Below are 20,093 nucleotides of genomic sequence, written 5' to 3'. Positions count from 1 at the left end.
AATGTTATGGGTTTTTTACCATGCAAGAAAATTAAATTGTGCCTTACCTTGATCTTTCCTGCCCTGTTCAGATCACCTTGAAGGGAACTGCCAACTTTTTGACCTTCATCCATCACTATCTGAAAATACAGTGAGGACATATTGATGGGAACATGAAACAACTAAAAATAAAGAAGCTGATCTTCTGCGATTTGTTAATTACTTATTCATGAAAGACTATTCTCTAAGCCATGGAAGTAATCAGGGAACAGGTTTTAAGACATGTGACTTCTACGCCTGTCCTCTACAGCCTCATCTACAAGGTAACCTACAGACCAGTTAGCCCAGCATTTTCATGTGTGAAACAGAACACTCCCCACCTCCTATTCCTTCCAAGGAATCTGTGATGGACAAATCGGAAAATGCAATACAATACCTTCAAGTTACCAGAAAACAAGGCCATCTAGCAATTCTTTGCTTTTCACATGCTGATCAAAGAATCAATATATATTATAGACCTAATAACCAATAATTGCCAGTAAAGCATGAATCCTCTAAGGAAAAACAGTTCCTATCTCACAATCATCACTGAAAGCAAATTCTGGAAATAAGGAACCATGGGCCTCTGCTGTTTATTAACACATTGCTAACTCGGAGATTTTTGTTCCCTTGTGTAATCTCTTATATAATTACATAATCTCTTATATAGTTCTGTCTATAATATCACAAAGAAGACATGATAAGGCAGAAATAGAAACTAAATGGCTTAAAAAGTAGGACAATGCCTGCCATTATTCCTTGATAATGTAAAAACAAAGCCAAGGAGAATATGAAGAGTCTCTAAAGTCTTGAAGATTAGGAAGAGAACACCCAACATTTACTGCAGAAGCCAAAACACTTTCTACTTTAAGTTAGCAAGAGATGGCTCTAGGGCAGGTAAAAGAAAGCCCCAATCTACACAAAGAAGTAGAGCAAGAAACTTTCCTTGCTATAAATAATAAATAATTTCCTTGATATAAATAATTTCAAGAATTTGTAGATGGCATATCGAACAAGGTTTTTAATACAGTTGGGATAACCAAATTACTGTCATAAATGACAACTGCTAAAATACTGAAATGTGATCATGATTTTCAATAAAATGCCCCAATGTCACTCCTAGAACTAGAAGTTACCAATCGAGTGACTGTCCAGTGTTTCTTATGGCTTCATTTTTAATTTATGAAGAACACCCTGGTTCTCAGATTGTTTCCAAAATGTGCTACAGTATTACCTGTTCTTCTTCCGAAGATTGTGATGAAGTCTGATGAAATACAGTTGTATTTCTAAGATGGTGGTCATTTGGTTCATTTTTATGAGTAAATTTTACTGAGGTAAATATTTTTCCAGAACCGTCAGTTCCAAGTGCTCCTCTTTTGGTCACATTATCTTCTGAAACGATAAGTAGTATAGTATTAGAATGTATCCACCACATCTAATTCTGTTTATTTTGTGTTCATTTTTCCCTCCTCCAAAAAGAATACTTTTCAAAGAACTGTACAAGCAATGCTTGAGGCATTAAGCCCTCTTAATTATCAAAAGTTATTTCTAAAAATGCACAGAATTACACTATTTCATTCAGCATTTAGCAAATATTTATTAACAAGTACCTACTTTGTATCTAACACTATTCTTGGTCATTGTTAAAAGATCAATAAAATACAGTATTTGCAAGACTTTTAGACATTTTTAGACTTCTCACATTTTTGCTAAATTTTAGAGATTTTTTTCCTTTACATAGAAACAATGTATGGATAGTTTTAGAAAATTTCTAAAAAGAAAAAAAGTAAACTATGAAACGAACTTATAATCCCATGATCCAGAATAACCACAACAAAATATTTTCAATGATTATCTTTCTGCTCTTTTATTATGAATCATGTACTCCTAAAAATCAAAATGGAATCATGCTGCACATATTATAACACAATTTGCCAATGTTTCTTTTCATATTATTACATATTCTTTTATGTAATTTCAAGTTATAGAGCATTCTGTTATATAAATACAAAGTATTTTATTTAACCAATGTCTTTTCTGGACTATTTAAAATTACAAACAATAATACCTTTGAATTAAATCCATGCACGTTCATGATAATCTCCTTAGGATAAGGAAAGAGCCTGAGATTAATTTAAAATTAAGAGACTGAGAAAATTTTAATATTATGGTGCCATTAAACAGAAATGGAGGGTAATGGATTAAGTTGGGTGAGAGACAGTAAATCTAGCTCTGGTCATGCTGCATTTGAGTTACCAGTGGAAACTGTGGTAGTAATGACCCAAATGTAGCTGCATTTGTAGGCTACAATGTGGAAGAGAGATCATAGCTATAGGTAAATAGATAACCATGAATTATACTGAAGTAATAGCTTAAGCCAGAAAATTATTTTAATATTAGTAGTAATATTAGGAGAATATTAAAATTAATGAGTGTTAAGTCATTGAGTAAAATGTTTTTTTATGAGCATCTCATGAATCATTGCATTTATAACTTGCAACACTGTTACTATCCCCACTTTAATTTACAGATAAGGAAACCAAGGCCAACAGAGAGATTAAGTAATTTGTTCAAGGATCAGAACCAGGCCTTCTTTTTCCAGACCCTTTTTTTTTCCTCCTAACCACTGTGCTTTGCTACCTAGAATAATACAGCAAATGAATGAAACGGTTCAGACTAGAAGAAGAAAAAAGATGGAAAATGTGAAGTGGGGGAGTCCAAGAAAGAAAAAAGAAGAAGAAAAGCATACAATTAGCCAAAGAAGACCCAAGGCTGCAGGATACAGTCCCAAACTGGAACTTGCTTGCTGTGACAAGAGCAAATATAGGAATCTCTGTCTCAGAACCTGAGAAGAGTGATTAAAAAAAAAAAAAAAAAATCCAAAAGCAGTCAGATGGCGGCAATCAAGCTACTGTCTATTGTTGGTTTCAGGAATCCTCCTCTAAGCCCTATGAGACTCTACCGTGAAAATGTTCCACAGATGCAGGGATGGTTTTGTCGTGCATTCCTCAGGTGGGTTTCTAATGAAGGCTTGTGAAATAGCCTAAGTGGCAAAGTGCCCACACGCATTTCTCTTGAGCTATCAGTTGCATGACATCAAAATCAGTGAGATGACCAGGCCGTTGTGATGATCACAGCCCAGTGCAAGTCCAGTGCTGAAATCCCTTGTTTGTTTCTGAATACCCTCCCTGTTGTTGGTAGAATTAAGACTTCTAGGGATGTCCACTGAAATACTGTTGGGGAACAGACATAACTTAACCTAATGTCATTAATAAGCTACAGGGGAAAAACACAAATATTGAATGCATCACTTTCTCTTGAAAAGGTCATATCCATGAATAACACATGCTCAGACCAGCTCTCTCCAACTGCCTCCTGCACTAGCACCAGAACTCCTAACTAGCCACTATAAGAGGTGATTTCTGCCTTTTGCTCCAACAAATCCCCAGCAACTCTGGCATAAAGTCCCAGCCTTGGGTGCCAGAGATGGTGGGGCTGGGAGACTCAGCAAGGTGTTGGGAGGGTTGCTAAGACTACTGCTGAGGTGACCATAGAATAAGGAGGACCAAGTGGTCCCAGGACTCCCAGATGTCTTCCTCTTTGACAGTCACAAAGATGTACTGAATCAGCCCCAAGGCAACTATGAGTAGTGGGAACAGGGTGCAGCAAGATAGGCATATAAGCCTTGGAAACAGGAGTTAACTGAGGAATGAAAGAGTTCTTCAAATTCCACCAAAGTTACAAGGGAAGAGAAGACTTCCTGTGGCTGCCACTGCTTCTCAGTACATTGCTGTAATAAGCTGTAGAACAGCTTCAGTTCTCCCTGTTCATCTTTAAAATCAAGCACAAGCTAAATCAACTATGTACTAAGAAAATACTATGCGCCTGGCACAACACTGTTGTAAAAGTGTCACACTCCTTGAAAAGCACAGCAATGTGTGAAAATAAAAGATGTTCTATAAGGACAACTTCCATTTGTTCTCATGGTCACTCAATGTAATCCTCTGCCATTTCCAGAAAAATTCTCAAGTTATCTGACAGGTAACAAAATGAAAATCTTTTGAAATAAAGAACAAAATATAATCAAGTCCCAGCTTCTGATGTTGACATTGCACTATTGTTAGAGTCTCAGATCTAACAAAATTCTTGTCCACTCTGAAAGTTCCCCCCCTTTTGTAAACATAGTTTTAATTTTTAAAACACCAAAAGAAGCAGTAAAGAGCTTGTTCTGTGATTAAACCTATAGGTTAAGGCTCCTTCCTAAATGTTGAAATCAGTTTCACAAGAATACATACCATCTCCCTCCAAACACCCAAACAGCTCCTTATAAAGGTTTTCATCAGTTTTTCAAACGAAATACATAGTAACTCTATTGGCAGAACGAGATAGGAAAAAGTCCTTTGCAATATGATAATGTCAAAATGGCAGATGCTGGCATAGCCTAGAACCTGAAGTGGTGGACGGTCTGATTACAGAGCCAGCTGCTGTCTCCCAGAGTGACCCTGGTGGCAATCTACACGTGCCACCCAACTGTTCATCCCCTCTTCTTCTGTTTCTGTTTTTCATCAGAGTTCCTTACTACCCTTTCATCTTACCCCTAATGTTTCTTCCTTTGAAATACATGCTAGGCATAATACAGCTTAGAAATCTAACAGCAATGTTTCAGAGAACAAGTAGGTTGAGACCTGAAAGAGTATTTCTTTGGGCATTTCTGAGCCAAAACTTCAATACATGAGACAAAGCTTTTTCTAAAGGTGTTCAGAGGTTTCATTATTCTGAAGCAATGGAATTTCAATTTCCTTTTGATAACAGACAAGCTTCCAACAGACTGGCCTTACAAGGCCACCACAACACCTTCAGCCTCTAATTTGGGACAAAAGGAAAAGGTCACACTCCTTGAAAAAAATGGAAACTTTTGATGCCCTGGTAAATTAGATACTAACCACATATTGATTATATATCTTCCAGATAAAGGTGATTATTTTTGGAGAACTTGATTTTGAAATAAACTTTTTAAAAATATTCAAATTCCTCCATGCAAAAGCCAGACAGATCAGTGCCCGTGTGCTGAGAAGCATTTCCACACTTTGAGAAAAGTTTTCTCAGACCTGCACAACCAACATCACAATTCATGAGCAGATCCTGAGAGCAACCTCCAAGTGTCTGTTACTCTGTACTACTATCAACAGCAACAGAAACAAGAACATGTCCCCAGTCACAAGATGCTGCATACACTGCTGGAAGGAAAGAAAAATTCATGGGGGAGAATATTCTATGCAACTCAGGGCAATTGCAAAAAACCGTCTGCTAAGAGAATAGGGGATAAGCAATCATGCCTCTAACAAGGTTGAGTACTTTGAAAGTCAAGGGGTGATTTTCACATTATACTGCTAGCCTAGAGCAATGTTTCTCTGGACAATAATATTTGCTCTTGATTTGTCCAGCCAAACTACTTTACTCCACTGCTTCTTGATCACATGCTTCTTGGTATCTAGCCTCCCCTGGAGCAATAGTCGTTAGGATTAAATAAGCAATTTAAAAACCAATCAATCATAAATCAGGATAAGTCCAAAGAAGCTAAATTCAGCACATGAATGTTTTGTCTAAATTCCCTTTGCAGTGCTCTGAATTCCAACTGTTTTATGTTCTCTATTTGAAAGGGCACAGGGAGGAGAGGATTACCTCAGCCTGGCCAGTCAGGAGTAATTATGCTTTCCCCCAGGCTGGATCATAATTGACTCATTATTCACAGTCACAGCCATCAACCTGCCAAGGCACAAATGCACAAGCCTGGCCTGGGTAAAAAATTTTAAAAAAATGTATGTCAAAAGCCGTAGATGAGGGACACAATGGCAGTAAGATGAAATTCTTGAAATGTCCACAGTTAGGCACTTACAGAGCAAAAAATGTGGGAAAAAAAAGCATAAAGTTGCTGGAAGTTTATTTTCAGGAAGAAAACTCTATGTGATAGCTAGATTATGCAGGTAATTAAATCAAAAAGTTCTATTCTGGGCACCAACTATGTGCAAGGTTACACAGATGGGTAAGGCCCATCCTTGCTCTTACAGAGACTATAAATTACGAAGTTCTGGTATGCAAGCTACCAAAATAGAAAGTACCCAAGGCAGACATTCAGAAAATGGCAAAATCATAATTGGCTGGGGAGAATAACAAAAGACTTTACATAGGAAAAAGAGTATCTAAGCTGGGCTTTGAGAGAGAGCTACAATTTCAATAGGTGAGCACTGTGAGGAGGTTATTTCACAAGGGGAAAGTCCATGAGCAAACCTGCCAAGGTAAAAAGCACAGGGCCTGCAGTAGAATCACTGAGTATTCGAGAAGACTGGAGCGCATATTCGGTGACAAATGGACAGATCAATGAAACAATGTTCTAAGAAGGTGAAACAGAGAGCAGAGTGGTTCACTGCTAGAAGTAGAAAGTACAGAGCTATTGTTGTAATCTAGGTGAGAAGCAAAGGAAGCCATAGCTACTGTGGTGGTGGTATGAACAGTAGAAATTTAAGAAAGGAAAAAAGAGCTCACAAAAAGTTAGTTCTTTTTGTGTTTGTAAAATGGAAACAAAGACACTATCTCCAGCTGCTTATGTTCCCTTTTCTAGATATCACAGAAAATTCACCTTATCTTTCCACTGCACTCTGTACCATTCTTTTACATTTAAATTGGCATGCCTGGGTAACTATTTTTTAGCTATCTCCATGATGGTGGCAGTAGACAACACAGCATGCTCATAATCCATCAAAGGACTACAGTTCATGCATGCACAAAGGCCACACAGACTCATCTCACAAGATGAACTTACATTCCCAATTGATTTAGTCAAGGCTACAGAATGAGCTGCCCAGAGTGGGAGCTAACAGTGTGACAGCTGTCAGTGACAATGTCTACATAAGGTAGAATGTGTCATATTCAAGGAGTTCATTTGAAAACAAATATAATCTTTTTCTACTTAAAACCTGCAAGTTTATGCAAAATATGGGAAATATTCACGCACAAGCCAGACCCTCCAGGTTCTTCAGCCAAAGCCAGAGTCACAAAGACACATGCCTATCTGGAATAACCCAGGGTGTAAGGATCCAAGATTATATGACCAAATACTTCTACCACTCCATAGTTTTAATTTATGTGTCTAAAAAATTTACTCATTTTTAGCATATTATTCAATGATTTTTAATAAATATATAGAGTCCTATGGCAATCACCACAATTTAACTTTTAGATTCTTTCCATTACCCCCAAAAGATGTCTGGTACCCATTTGCAGATTCTCCCTATCACTATTCCCAACCACAGGCAATCACTAAGCTATTTTTTGTTGCTACAGATTCTTCTCTGCTAGAAATTCCACGAAAGTAGAATCATATAGAGCGTGTTCTTTTGCACTTGACTTCTTTCACTCAGCATAACATTACTGAGATTCACCCACATGGTGCAATGTGTTGGTATTTACTTCCTTTTATTGCCAAATAATATTCCATCATATGAATAGAACCACATTTTATTTTTCCATTCACCATCTGATGGACATTGGGATTGTTTCCACATTTTGCATCCTCGGTGACACTGAGGTTGATTCAAGGATCATCATCATGAATCCAATTCCATGCAGTGCCACAAGATGAAATCCAACCCATAAATAACTAATTTCAGCTTCTCTCCACACCCAGAGGGAGAAAGGCATGTGTGCCCTGAGGCTATAGCTCTCTGATCACTCCATCTCCTTAATGTGTCACCATAGCTGCAGAATCAGGCTACTCTGTCACATGGCCCTGCTTTCTCCAATTTTATATGAAATCATCTGAAATGACCTTTTAAACTGTTTATTGCCCATCTCTTCCTGCTCAGATATAAGGAGGGTAGGGAGCTCACCATTAGGAACTCACTTATAGTTTCTCTCAGGTAAAACACTCAGACTTTGCTCCAAAGGATATGAAACAATTAAGATTGGAACTAGATTGATACTCCACCCTTCAATCAGCAAGCTCTGCGGTGAATGTTACTCTGCTAGGCTGGAGGACAAGAAGTAGAGTTCTAAGAAAGTTCTATAACATGGCCTTTGCCTACAAGAAACATAATTTATTCCCTTAAAGCTTTTACCCACTCAAAGGCATAACATTTTACATAACTCTCAGCCAGCATTCCCATGTCTAAGAATTTATCCAAAAGAAATGATTAAGTATGTGGGCAATGATTTCTCTACAAAGCCAAAAATGTCTAATCTATTCCCTTGAAATTTTTTACTTAACCAAGGCCATAAATTTTTGCATATCTTTGAACCAGAATTTCCATGTATAAAAATATATCCAAAGGCCATAAATAACAAGGATGCAAAATTGTAGCTTCATTTAAAGAAAAGAAAAAAAAGATAACATCCTTATGAGGCCCACAAGGCCACCCATGCTGGTGTGTCCAACCTCCACATCCTCTGACCTCTGCTTCTAGTCCTCTCACTTTTGTACACACCTCTCCCACCACCATACCTTCTCACTGTTCCTCAAACAGGCCAGAGGCTGCTACTACTGCACAGTGGCTATGCCCTGGGTTTCAAATACCTGTAGGCTTAACTCCCTCATCTTTCTTATGGTTTGGATACGAGGGATCTCCCAAAAGCTCCTGTGTTGATGCAGGAATATTTAGAAATCACATAATTAGACAAGGAGAGCTTTAACCTAATCAGTTCATCCTAGTTTAAATGGACAGACTGGGTGGTAACTGTAGACAGGTTGGGGGTGGCTGGGGAAGGTGGGTCACTAGGGGTGAGCCTGGAAGAGTGCGTCTTCCCTATGGTTCCTTCACCCTCTGTCTCTACTTCCTGATCCCATCATGAGCTAAGCAACTTATCTCTGCTGGACCCTTCCCCATGATGTTCTGCCTCACCTTGGGCCCAGGCAATGGAGTCAGCCATCCATGAACTGAGACCTCTAAAACCCTGAGCACCGAATAAACTGTCCTTCCTCTAAATGTTATTCTTGTTAGGTGTTTTGGTCACAGTGATACAAAAGCTGACCAAAACACATAATCTTTTCCAAGGACACCTAACCATATCACCCAATATAGAACTGCAATCTGTACCCTCCAACCAGCACTTGTCATCCACTATGCCCTGCTCCTATTTTCTTTTTCCTAAGAAAAATTACTGTGTTCTAACTAGATACTTTTCTTACTTATTATGTTTGTTGTTTATTGTTAGTTTCCCTTTCCAATAGAATGCAAATTCTCTGAAGGCAATGATCTATCACTAGCATTCACTCATGTGAGTAGCACTTGGCATAAAGTAGGTATTCAATAAACATTTATATAATGGATGAGGATGTGCAAAGTAGCATTATTTATAAGAGCCAAAAACTGGAAATAATACAAATTCCCAACAAAAACAGCATGGTTAAACAAATTGTGGCATATCCATATAATGGAATACTATGTGATCATCAAAACCAGTATTAAATAATATTTATTACCATGAGAAGATACATATGTAACATAATATTATGTGAAAAAGCAAATTTCAAAAAGAATATGTATAGTGTAACCCCACTTTTCTAAAATAATTATATTAAGTTTAATGAATAAACAAGTGAAAAAATACTATTGAGCCCTTAATTATAATTTGGGCATTATAAATAAAACGTGTATGCATTTTATACATATGTAATTATTTGATCCTAAAAACAAGTGTATCAGGTAGAAATTATTGTATCTATTTTACAGATGATAAAACTGAAGCTCACAGTGATGAAGTAACTTTTCCAAGCCTACCCAGTTAGACAGCAGCCAAGCTCAGATTCAAATCTAGCTATCTATAACTTTCACGTTCTTAATAATTATAAACATTTATACAAATTAATAAACACAGAAAGATTCAGAAAGGATTACACACCCATAGTTTATCTCTAAGACACAGGATAATGGTTTAATTAATTAATTGGATATGGTTTTGCCTACATAAAAGAGACCTAAAGCCACAACTTAAACAAGATGGAAGTTTATTTCTCTCTCATGTACTAGTACAGACATACATAATCCAGAGCTAATGTGGTTGTTCTGCTCCACAAAGTCATCCAGACTCCCACCTTTCTACTGTGCCATCCCTTCTCCAGGTAATCCAGAATAGCAAGAGGATGAAGGGGAAGACAAAGGCACATTCATAGTTTCCCCTGTAAACAACAGGTACAGTATGGTTTAAGCTACTATACTGCACCAAATAAGAGCAGCTCTAATAGGAATTTTATTTCTCTCTCATACACAGCTCAGTACAGGTGGGTAGGCTCTCCTCCATGAGATGATCCAGGGATCCAGGCTGCAGGGTGCTCTGGATCCTGAGCACAAGCCTTCCATTCCTAGGTCTACGGGAGTTGTCCTAATGATTGTCAATATCCAGCCACGGTGAAAAAGACAGAAAGACCCCAAGAGACATAGCTTAAGGATATGAAGTTATCCTCCCATTTCATTAGCAAAACTTGGTCATATGGCTATATCCAGCTGCAAGAGAGTGGGAAATGCAATCTTTTATCCTAGGTGGCAATGGAATAGCTAAGAATTCTACTGCTATGGAAAGAGCAGGGTGGAGTTGGGGGGTTTTGCTGAGTTTAGGATGTGTGTGCATGCACATGCACGCACATGTGCACGCACTCATATGCACATGTGTTAACACTCAGGATTTTCTGATTTTTTTTTACCATAAACAAAAAAAAAATAAAAACAAGCTTTTATCTATGGAAGTAACAAACTTTTTCTGCGACCCAGCTTCTTCCAATCCTCAACCTAGGGAGAATGACTATATACATCACCTTCATTCATTAAAAGCCCCTCTTGGAAATAATGAAAAAAGAATTTTTTTATATTTTTATATTGTAGATAGACTCCTTAATATTTTAATTTGATGTCCCTCTTTTAATCATAGATACCCTACTCCTAAAACTCTACTTCTTTGATTAACGCTATAAAACATGCAAAATACCTGCAGGTATGAAATACACTGAAGAAAAGTAACCTGAAGTATCAAAATTATTGGAGGGGCATTTCCTAAAAGTGCAGGCAACAAGATGCCTGTAGAGCCTGTATCATCTCCTGGTCTCTTTCCTCTTTGCTGATGGCAAAATGTTCACAAAGAACACAGTTCTGGTAAAAAATTAAAAAATAAAAACCAGAAGTGGTAAGAACATTTCCTGTGGTAGGGTAGCTTTGACCCACAGACAGAGGCACTATAATTCTTCAGACATGGGATAGAATGTCTGCTAAACCAAAGTTCACCCTAAATTCTGCAAGCTATTACATTCTAGTTGCTATATCAGAGATCACAAAGATAACAGTAAAATTATTCTTTTTTTAAGAGAGAGTGTGAGAGTGAGAGACAGAGAGAGAGAGAGAATTTGTTTTTATATTTATATATTTTTTTTAGTTTTCGGCGGACACAACATCTTTGTTTGTATGTGGTGCTGAGGATCGAACCCGGGCCGCACGCATGCCAGGCGAGCGCGCTACCGCTTGAGCCACATCCCCAGCCCAAAAATTATTCTTATAATCTATCACACTTTTTCCTGTCAAAATGTCTTTTAAATAATGTAAAATGGTGACTTTGAACTAAAAGTCATATTTTAAGGTAAAATAACTGTTCTTACCCTTTGGGGGGGGGGTCACAATTTCTTAAAACCTATAGACTTTACTCTTAGAAAAAAATGCGACATATACATACCAAAGTGAACACAAAATTCTTAAGAATTTGTGTATATCCTTTCATCCCTCCTTGATCTCATTTAGGGCATATTTTTCAAAATTGTTTGTCTAAAAGCCAAAATTTCTAGGCTTCACATTAGAACTACTCAGTCTGAATTTGGGGACAGATTCCTAGGAATCTGTATTTTAATTAGAATCTCCATGTGGTTTTTATATATTCATAAGATAAAATTTCCAAAACAAGATTTCATGAAGTAGAATTTAAGAACTGATCATTTAAAAGAAGGATCTTGCAGGCGTGGTGGCATATGCCTGTAATCCCAGCAGCTCAGGAGGCTGAGGCAGGAGGATCATGAGTTTAAAAAGCCATCCTCAGAAATTTAGTGAGACCCTAAGCAACTTAGTGAGACCCTATCTCTAAATAAAATATTTTAAAAGGGCTGGGGATGTGGCTCAGGTTTAAGTGCCCCTGGGTTCAATCCCTGGTATATTAAAAAAAAAATCTGATTCTTTATCTTGATCAACACATGTAAATAATTTTGCCTGATGGGTGCGTACATGTAGACACAATATTGAGTCCATCCACCAGAGGCCAGTGTGGGATTATTTCCTGAGTTTTACAGTCTTGTGCCATAACATATACATATACACTATACAATATGCACTACATATAGTTGGTTTTAACTACTTCAAGGAATAGAGTGTGAACAACTAACACAATGGTGAATATTTTTCGCTTTTTATATTGCTCATTCAAGATTTCTTGAACATTTAACCTTGATGTTTCTCTTTTATATCATAAACAGTCCCCCTAACCATGAAACTTTATACTTGAATAAGTCTTTAAAACTTCCAAGTACTTTTATGTATATTTCATCTGATTCTCACCACAACCACATGAGACAGTGAATAGGCAGAACTATTCCTGGTTTACAAATGCAGAAAGCATGTGGCAAGCCTGGGGTCTCAAGGAATTATATGCCTGGACTAGTACGTGGGACTTCTGATCCAAAGATAAAGCAGTCCTCTTCCATTACACTGACCCTGCCTACAATAAAATGAGAAGATTAAGGGCAGTATAGTGCACTCTTCATAAAACTAAATATCTTCAACCTAAAACAGTTCCTTCACCCTGAGATCAGCCTTTCTGCCTATGGCATTAAAGATGCATCTACTTAAGGCAAACTGCCTGACTTACGAAGGTAGAGAAAGTTAGAGAGATTAATTTCTCCCTCTTTTTTACAAATAAATCTTTCTTTGAAGTTATGAAACGTCCAGAGGTAGAATGACATCTCCCACATAAATCTGTAATAATCTAGAACTCAAATTTTGACATGTGGCATTAGGGAAGTTCAACAGCAGACTTAAATTGTACAAGTATTGCATACTTTTTCATTTTTACTGGAAATTCCAGGACATCCCTCATTTAAAAAAATAAAATAAAATAAAAGCTGGAAGTAAAAATAGAAGAAAACAGTCTGAAAATCCACTGTTCCAATCATTCTTAATGCTCTTTGACTAACTCATAGAGTTCGTATTCAACATAAAACTGTGACCCTGGAACCAAAGGCAATATTCCAGATGTTACTTTTATCAGTACTATGCAAAGAGTAGTTAATATTTCCTTACTAATCAGCTCTAACTACATAATATATAAACATACAACTACATCTAAACCACTTGGGAATCAAACTGTATTTATAAGCAGGTAGTAATTAATAAGAATAACATATCGGCTGATGAATTCTTTGAGAGTAAGGACTCCATTTCATTCATTTCTGTATTATCAGTTTATAACTCAATGCTTAAAACATGGGCATCAATACTTCTATCTCAAAATTTAGCAAGAGTGGGATTGACACTATAATTAGAGACTAAATCCAATACCCAGAATTAGATGACTGGTTACAATCTCTTTTTTCTAATTAGTGGCTCACATACTATAAAACCTAATGTAAAAGCAGACCAAGTCCAGAAAATACATAAAAATGGTATATCGATTCTACCCTATGCTAAGTAGGGAAAATTGATTGCAAGAAGAAAAGCTCTGACTGGCATCACATAAATCTATCTCCCCTAGAACAAATCCAGATTTAAAAAAACCAAAAAGACATAAAAATCACATACTAGACAGACTGTGGCTTGATTTTCATATAAGGAAGACATGAGTTTGGCTAAAATAATGTTTCCTGTTTGTATCCCTTTAGGTTTAGTAGACCATTTCAAAAAAATATTATTGTCCCGTGGATGAAAAAACATTTTGCTAAAACTATTTTAATTTGAATACATGCCCATTCAACTGAATCAAAGGATGCAGACTTATGACCGCTCAGTTTCAAGCCAAGCAATTTACCCCTTTCCTTCGAGTAACAACACATTGAACAACAACTAAAAATAATGTCACCAGTTAAAGAGAAATGTACACTCAGTAAATGCACACCTACTAGATATTGTTTAAATAGGCTAAAGGTTCATAGTGACTATCTGAAGAGTGTATTTAACTAATAATATTTCTCTGCACTTTGTAAAAGTTTAAAATCAAATTCCCTATAAATGTTCAACTTTCTAATTCACATGTACACATGAAATACACCACATTTAACATTTATAAATTAAAAAGACAAAGAGCCAAAGAAAATGATTACTTTATTTGTAAACAAACCAAAAATATTTTAAATATGCAAATCTTATGTAACTGTAAAAGCATACTAGAAAAGATATTTTTGTAACAAAATACTATGCATTAAGAACACTGCCAAAAATAAATTTAATGATTATAATTCAAAATGCTGTATATATTTAAGTACGTTTCTTTCTTTATCCAGTTACATCTAAACTATAGCAAACATGAAAAACAAATGATTATCTATAAACCAAATATTCGTGTTTAGAATGAATATGAATTATAACAACCTCAGCTGAAGATTTATGCTAATGCATCTGAGACAAAATGGCTCGATCAGCTCAAAATCTGTCATAATTTGAGGAGGGAAATTTCCTTCTGCAACTGAACCAGCAGTTTTCTGTGTTTCATAATTTGTCAATTTGTTCCCTAAGTGTAGTGATTTAGTGATGACAAAAGAAATAGAAAAACAAATGGAAATTGCTTAATTACAGTTTGCAAATGTTTCCCCCAAAGAGAGAAAAAAAAAAAAAAAAAAGGTTAATGTTGCTAATGCTTTAAGAGTCTTCACAGGACGTGGCTATTAATTAGTTCACTCTGTTCAATATGTGTTTTTCTTCTTGAGTGTTCTATGTGATGTTTGGTGCTATGATAAAGAGGTCACATACAGATAACTACTGAATGTATGATTGCCATAAAACTACCCGATTTTTCTTGCCCCTTTATTCTTTTCAAGGATACCAAATCACAAATTAATATTTTAAAACAACTTTAAAATTGCACCGTTTCCATCCTCTTTCCATAGGGATGTCAGATTAATTAATTTTTTTAAAATTGCCTCTCCACTTTTACTAGCAAATCCACATATGATGTCTTCTCAGATTTCCCTTAAAGTTAATATCATGCCAATGGCCTGTCTTTGGTCAGTTTATTGCTATTTGCTCTGTTATTTTTCAATGGGCTCTTTACTGTTCAGTTCACATTTGCAAAAGTGTTTCCTCGAGTTGCCTTTTTTTTTTTTTCTTATGTGGCTAACGAAAAAAAGGAAACAGAAAGACACTGCAAATGGGCTGTGAACTAAAAACATCACTCAATATTCAGTAGGGAATTAAATGACTGATAACAACAGTGCAGAAAATGTGGCCTAAGTGCCACCTGGAAACAGAGAGCTGGTCAGTTGTTTCCAACTTCCTCCGCAGGCAATCTGCCAGTTGCAAGGGTATCAAAACAATGTTAAGCCCTCTAGTCTCTATCTAATACTCGACAGAAAATAACTGCAAAAGGCTACACAGCTAGGATTATTTTTCTTGTTGTGTTCTCTTTTATAAGGGAAAGCTGTTTTTATGCTCTACTGAAATTCCTTTCCTGCTCTGAAATTGGTAAGAGGGCCAGCTGCTTTCTCTATTTTTCTCTATGGTATTTTCTACAGCCAATTTAAAATTCATTCTTCAGATTGGGAAAAGCCTCTCTTTGTACCCCTATGGAAGTTTAAAGATGCATTTCTAATGCTCAAATTCAAAACAGCTTTGGGGACCAAAATATGTCAACTTTAGACATAAAAAAAAGTGTTGTTTTATGTGCTGTCACCAGTTTCATTTTTAATTATATTTTTTAGAAGTTGTCAAGTATGAGTAGTGATATTCCTATGGCTGAACTGACAAGTCAAAATTTATCAGTCCAGAAGTGTAAACCAAATCCCAACCCAAGATTCTAAGCTCCTGACAGAACATACATTCAATCAAGAAAAATATATATAAATAAATAAGAGGCTCCTGAAATAAGAACAGTGTAACTTTAAACAAGTGGCTTAGCCTCTGTGAACCTCAGCATCCCCCAGGCAAAATACTTGTGACTCATCTTTGACTGGCTACCAGAGGCTTTTATGATAGCAGACTTTCATAAAAACACAGGTTCTCAGGTCTATTCTCCCTGGTCCTCTGTCAGTCACCTGTAAGTGCTGTCTGTCATTCCTTCACTTGAACATCTCATAGGCCCTGTGGCTCTTTATTTCCTCCTCCACTACCTGAATCCAGACTTCCACCTAGGTACTTCTGCTCAGCCTCCTTCTTAGTCTGACTCTGGATGTTTCTCTCCTTCTGCTTTGCCTCTACCTTTCAAAATCACTTGCAGTTTGTGTTATTGCTTCTCATGTGTAAGTCCTACTCTAGCTCCCAGCTACCTAGCATGTCAAATCCAAACCAGGGCACTGCAGTCTTCGTAGGCTTGCTTTCCTGTGCCTGTCATTGCATATTCTTCAGAGCTGGATCTGAGGTCCCCTACCTGTCTGCCACTCTTATTTTCTTTTTGTTTCATTTATTCAACAAATATTAAGCATGTACTTATTTCACAATACCAGGCATCATTGTATGCACTAAAGTGATGAAGAAAACTCACAGGAAGTCACCTCCATGGAGCTTACACTCTAGAGAAGGTACAATAAATGTTCGGGATAGCACACTCATTCCCACAGCTCCTCTCATCTGTGGGTCAGTGCCTCCCTCAGCTTGAGAAGACTGCCTCCTCTGTAAGGAAAGCAGAAAACAATGTGGTTCGGAGTACACTTTGAAGCCACACTGACCAGACAGGTCACGTAAACCTGGACAAGTCTGCCTGGGCTGGCATCACAAAACACCGTGGATTCGATGGTTTAAACAACAGAAATGTATTTTCTCCCAATTCTGAAGGATGAAAGCCCAAGATCAAGGCGCAGGCAGGTTTGATTTCTCCTGAGGTCTCTCTCCCCATACCTTCCCATTGTGTCTTCGCAAGGCTTTTGGCCTCTTCTCTGTGCACGTTTTGGGGGTTGCGGGTGTCTGTCTTCTTAAAATGACAGCAATCAGATTAGATTAGAGCCCAACCCTCTGACCCCATTTAATCTTAATTATCTCTTTAAAAGCCCTGTCTCTTTATATATTCCATGTTAGGGTTAGGGCTTCAACATATAAATTAGAGGGATATTCAGTCGGTCTGTAGTAGTAAGGTACTTAACCTTAAACCTTACTTGGCCATTGTAAGAAAATTAAGTGAAATGATCCATGTAAAGTACTAAGCATAACACCCATACTTAATACATGTTAGTGCTCTTAATAATAACATTAGACTAGTTTTTGATAATCTCACACTGCCTGATGTCTGTGGGAGAGACAAAATGGTAGTGAGTCAGCTGTCTGAAGTTTGAATCCTTGATCTGACACAAGACAAGTTTATAATCTACAGTTTTCAGTTCCCTGGGCTGTAAAAACAAATAATCATGGCTATTTCTTTGCATTATTATAATAAGTTATTGGAGAAAATGCTGAATATATCAATAAAACCAGGAGCATGGGACTATCACTTCCAGTTTATAATTTAAACACAAACATTAATAATTATCTAATATCTTAAAGATGTATAAACAGTCCTGATTTTAAGGGATTATGAGAATTTGTAATTCAAACAGTGATCCCTCAAAACTTGTGGTACATCAGAATTACCTAGAGTCTTATGAATATCAAAATTCTTAGACTCCTAACCATGAATATTCATTTCATAAACATGGAATAGACCTGAGAACCTGTGTTTTTATGAAAGTATGCTATCATAAAAGCCTCTGGTAGCCAGTCAAGTTTAAGAATTCCTACTCTATGTATGTGGTACCCAATGAAAATATAATGTAAGCAACATACGTGATTTTAAATTTTCAAGTAGCCTCTTCTTAATAAACAGTAAAAATAAAAAGTAAAATTAATTTTAATAATATATTTCATCAGGAACAAAGTTTTAAAAATTTCAAACATAGTCAATATGAAATATCAGATATATTTTGCATTCTGTTTTTATAGTGTCTTCAAAAATTCAGTGTTTATTTCATACACCATATCAGAGTTCAGATGCCAATTTTTCATCAGAATATACAGATTTCATAAAATTTACATCTTAAAATTGTCCCAAAAACTCAGAGTCCCAAATACCTTTAAATATTTTCCAGTAATTTACATGTAAATTAATTAAAAATAAATCAAACTTAAAATCCAGATTCTGGGTAGCATGAGCTATATTTTAAGTACTCAAAAGTCACATGTGGACAGTAGCTACTATTCTGGACAATGCAGGCCCACATGACCACAGTCTATAGTAAACCGAACATTTCTGAAATGTGTAATGATGGTAGAGCATTGGCATAGCTCCTTAATTAAATGCAAATAAAGTACATAAAGACTAAATTCTCAATGATTACACAACATGACTAAAATCTAAGAAAAAGTGAAACCCACTTAGTGGTTTTGAAAATCCTAGATTTTGAGCCCATGGAAGGCCAAAACACCACCAGCACAGAGACACAGGCATGGGCCTTTGTCCTAAACATCCATGTCCTATCTAATGGGGAATTTAATTCAAATAATAGTAAGTATGAAGGAAAAAAGGGAGGTTGACAGCAGTTTTTTTCAAAGCTATGTTAAAAGAACAGTAAAATGCTAACAGCATAAGGTTCTAAAAGTGAAATGAGAACAGCACAAAAAAAAAAACAGAAATGAAATTACACATCAAATCTGAAACAGAAAATCTTTGATCTACACATAGTAAAATAGGTTAAAGTTGATAAATGCATCAATGAATATAATACTGCACTATATGCTAATACAGAAACTCATACAATCACTTGGGAAACTGAATCCCAGATATTTTAAGAAAGAAATGAATGAAAAGACAAAAGACTCATTTAAGAATTATCATAAAATCACAGCAGATTGATTTCAATTTCCAAACTATTTTAGGCTGACTTAGTTGGTAAAATAGGCAACTTTGATGAAAATTAACCATGTAGCCTAAAGCACAAGATCAGGACAATGATAATAGGGTACATATGTGTGAGAAAGGGAAAGAGAAAGAGATTGAGAATTGAAGACTGTTGTAACCCTCTGAATTAGTGTGTTTTCTTTTGTTATAACAAGATAACTGAGGCTTGGTAAGTTAGAAAAAGAGCTTTATTGAGCATATAGTTTTGAAAATGCAAGAGCATGATGCCATCATCTGCTGAGGATGATGCTAGTGATCTGATAAGGATCTCATGGAAGATGGCATCACAGTGGGAGCATGTGCAAGAGGGGGAGATCACAAGGTAAAAGAGGGCACTGAAGACCATGGAGGGGACAGTGAGGCCTTTTATGACAAAACATTCTCACCAGAACTCACTTCATCAGACCGACCAGTATTATGCCTTCAGAGAACAGCATTCCCAATGATCTAATTCCCTCACTAGGCCCTACCTCTGTACTGCTACACAGGGCACAAAGCCTTCAGCACATAAACCTGTAGGGGACAAGCCACATTCAAACCATAGCTCTACAGCATACACCCAAAGTTGCTGTATGTAACAAAATGGAGTTAAAAAGATTTAATGTCAACTTCTAAGTCACCAGCTTCTTAACTGCACAGTTTCTGTGAGACAGCAACATGAATGGTAGCTAGCACTCTAAAAGCTGGGAGTAACTGCTTCCAAAATCAGTTCATGTGATAACCCTGAGATAGGACATTAAAAGAAATTGCCTCTTTCCTTCAGCAGTTTAGAAGTAATTCTCAACCTACTAAACCAAAGCTACATCTTCATCCAGAATACTTACTGTTTTAAAAGTGGAATTATATAAAAGCACATACAGATATAGAGAGACACATATCTCAGTATCAAAGCAACAGAACCATGACCCAGCAGAGGCATTTTAACATCGGTCAGCTTCTGCTCTTACCCATCAAACCTTCCTGTGCTATACTTAATGTCTTAGGAT

The 20,093-nt window shown here is 36.6% G+C and overlaps 1 protein-coding gene across 3 annotated transcripts in view; it reads right to left on the bottom strand.

The window, feature by feature from the left end:
• Nucleotides 1-20,093, bottom strand: part of Iftap (intraflagellar transport associated protein) — a 58,588-nt gene that overhangs the window by 18,216 nt on the left and 20,279 nt on the right. For 2 of the 3 annotated variants that reach the window (XM_046456226.2, XM_046456231.2), the window contains exons 3-4: nt 1,253-1,410; nt 48-119 (exon numbers count right to left, since the gene is read on the bottom strand). In XM_046456226.2, the coding sequence (XP_046312182.1) occupies nt 48-119; nt 1,253-1,410 (230 nt within the window). The remainder of the gene's footprint in view (nt 1-47; nt 120-1,252; nt 1,411-20,093) is intronic. The other variant, XM_046456250.2, reaches the window with a different exon arrangement.

This window comes from Marmota monax, unplaced genomic scaffold (assembly GCF_021218885.2).
Source record: "Marmota monax isolate L192 unplaced genomic scaffold, Marmota_monax_Labrador192_F-V1.1 WCK01_AAM20220418_F8-fsc00047, whole genome shotgun sequence".
NCBI classification, from domain to species: domain Eukaryota; kingdom Metazoa; phylum Chordata; class Mammalia; order Rodentia; family Sciuridae; genus Marmota; species Marmota monax.
The sequence above is the reverse complement of the archived record's forward strand: the minus strand, read 5'-3'. Positions and strand labels throughout refer to the sequence as shown.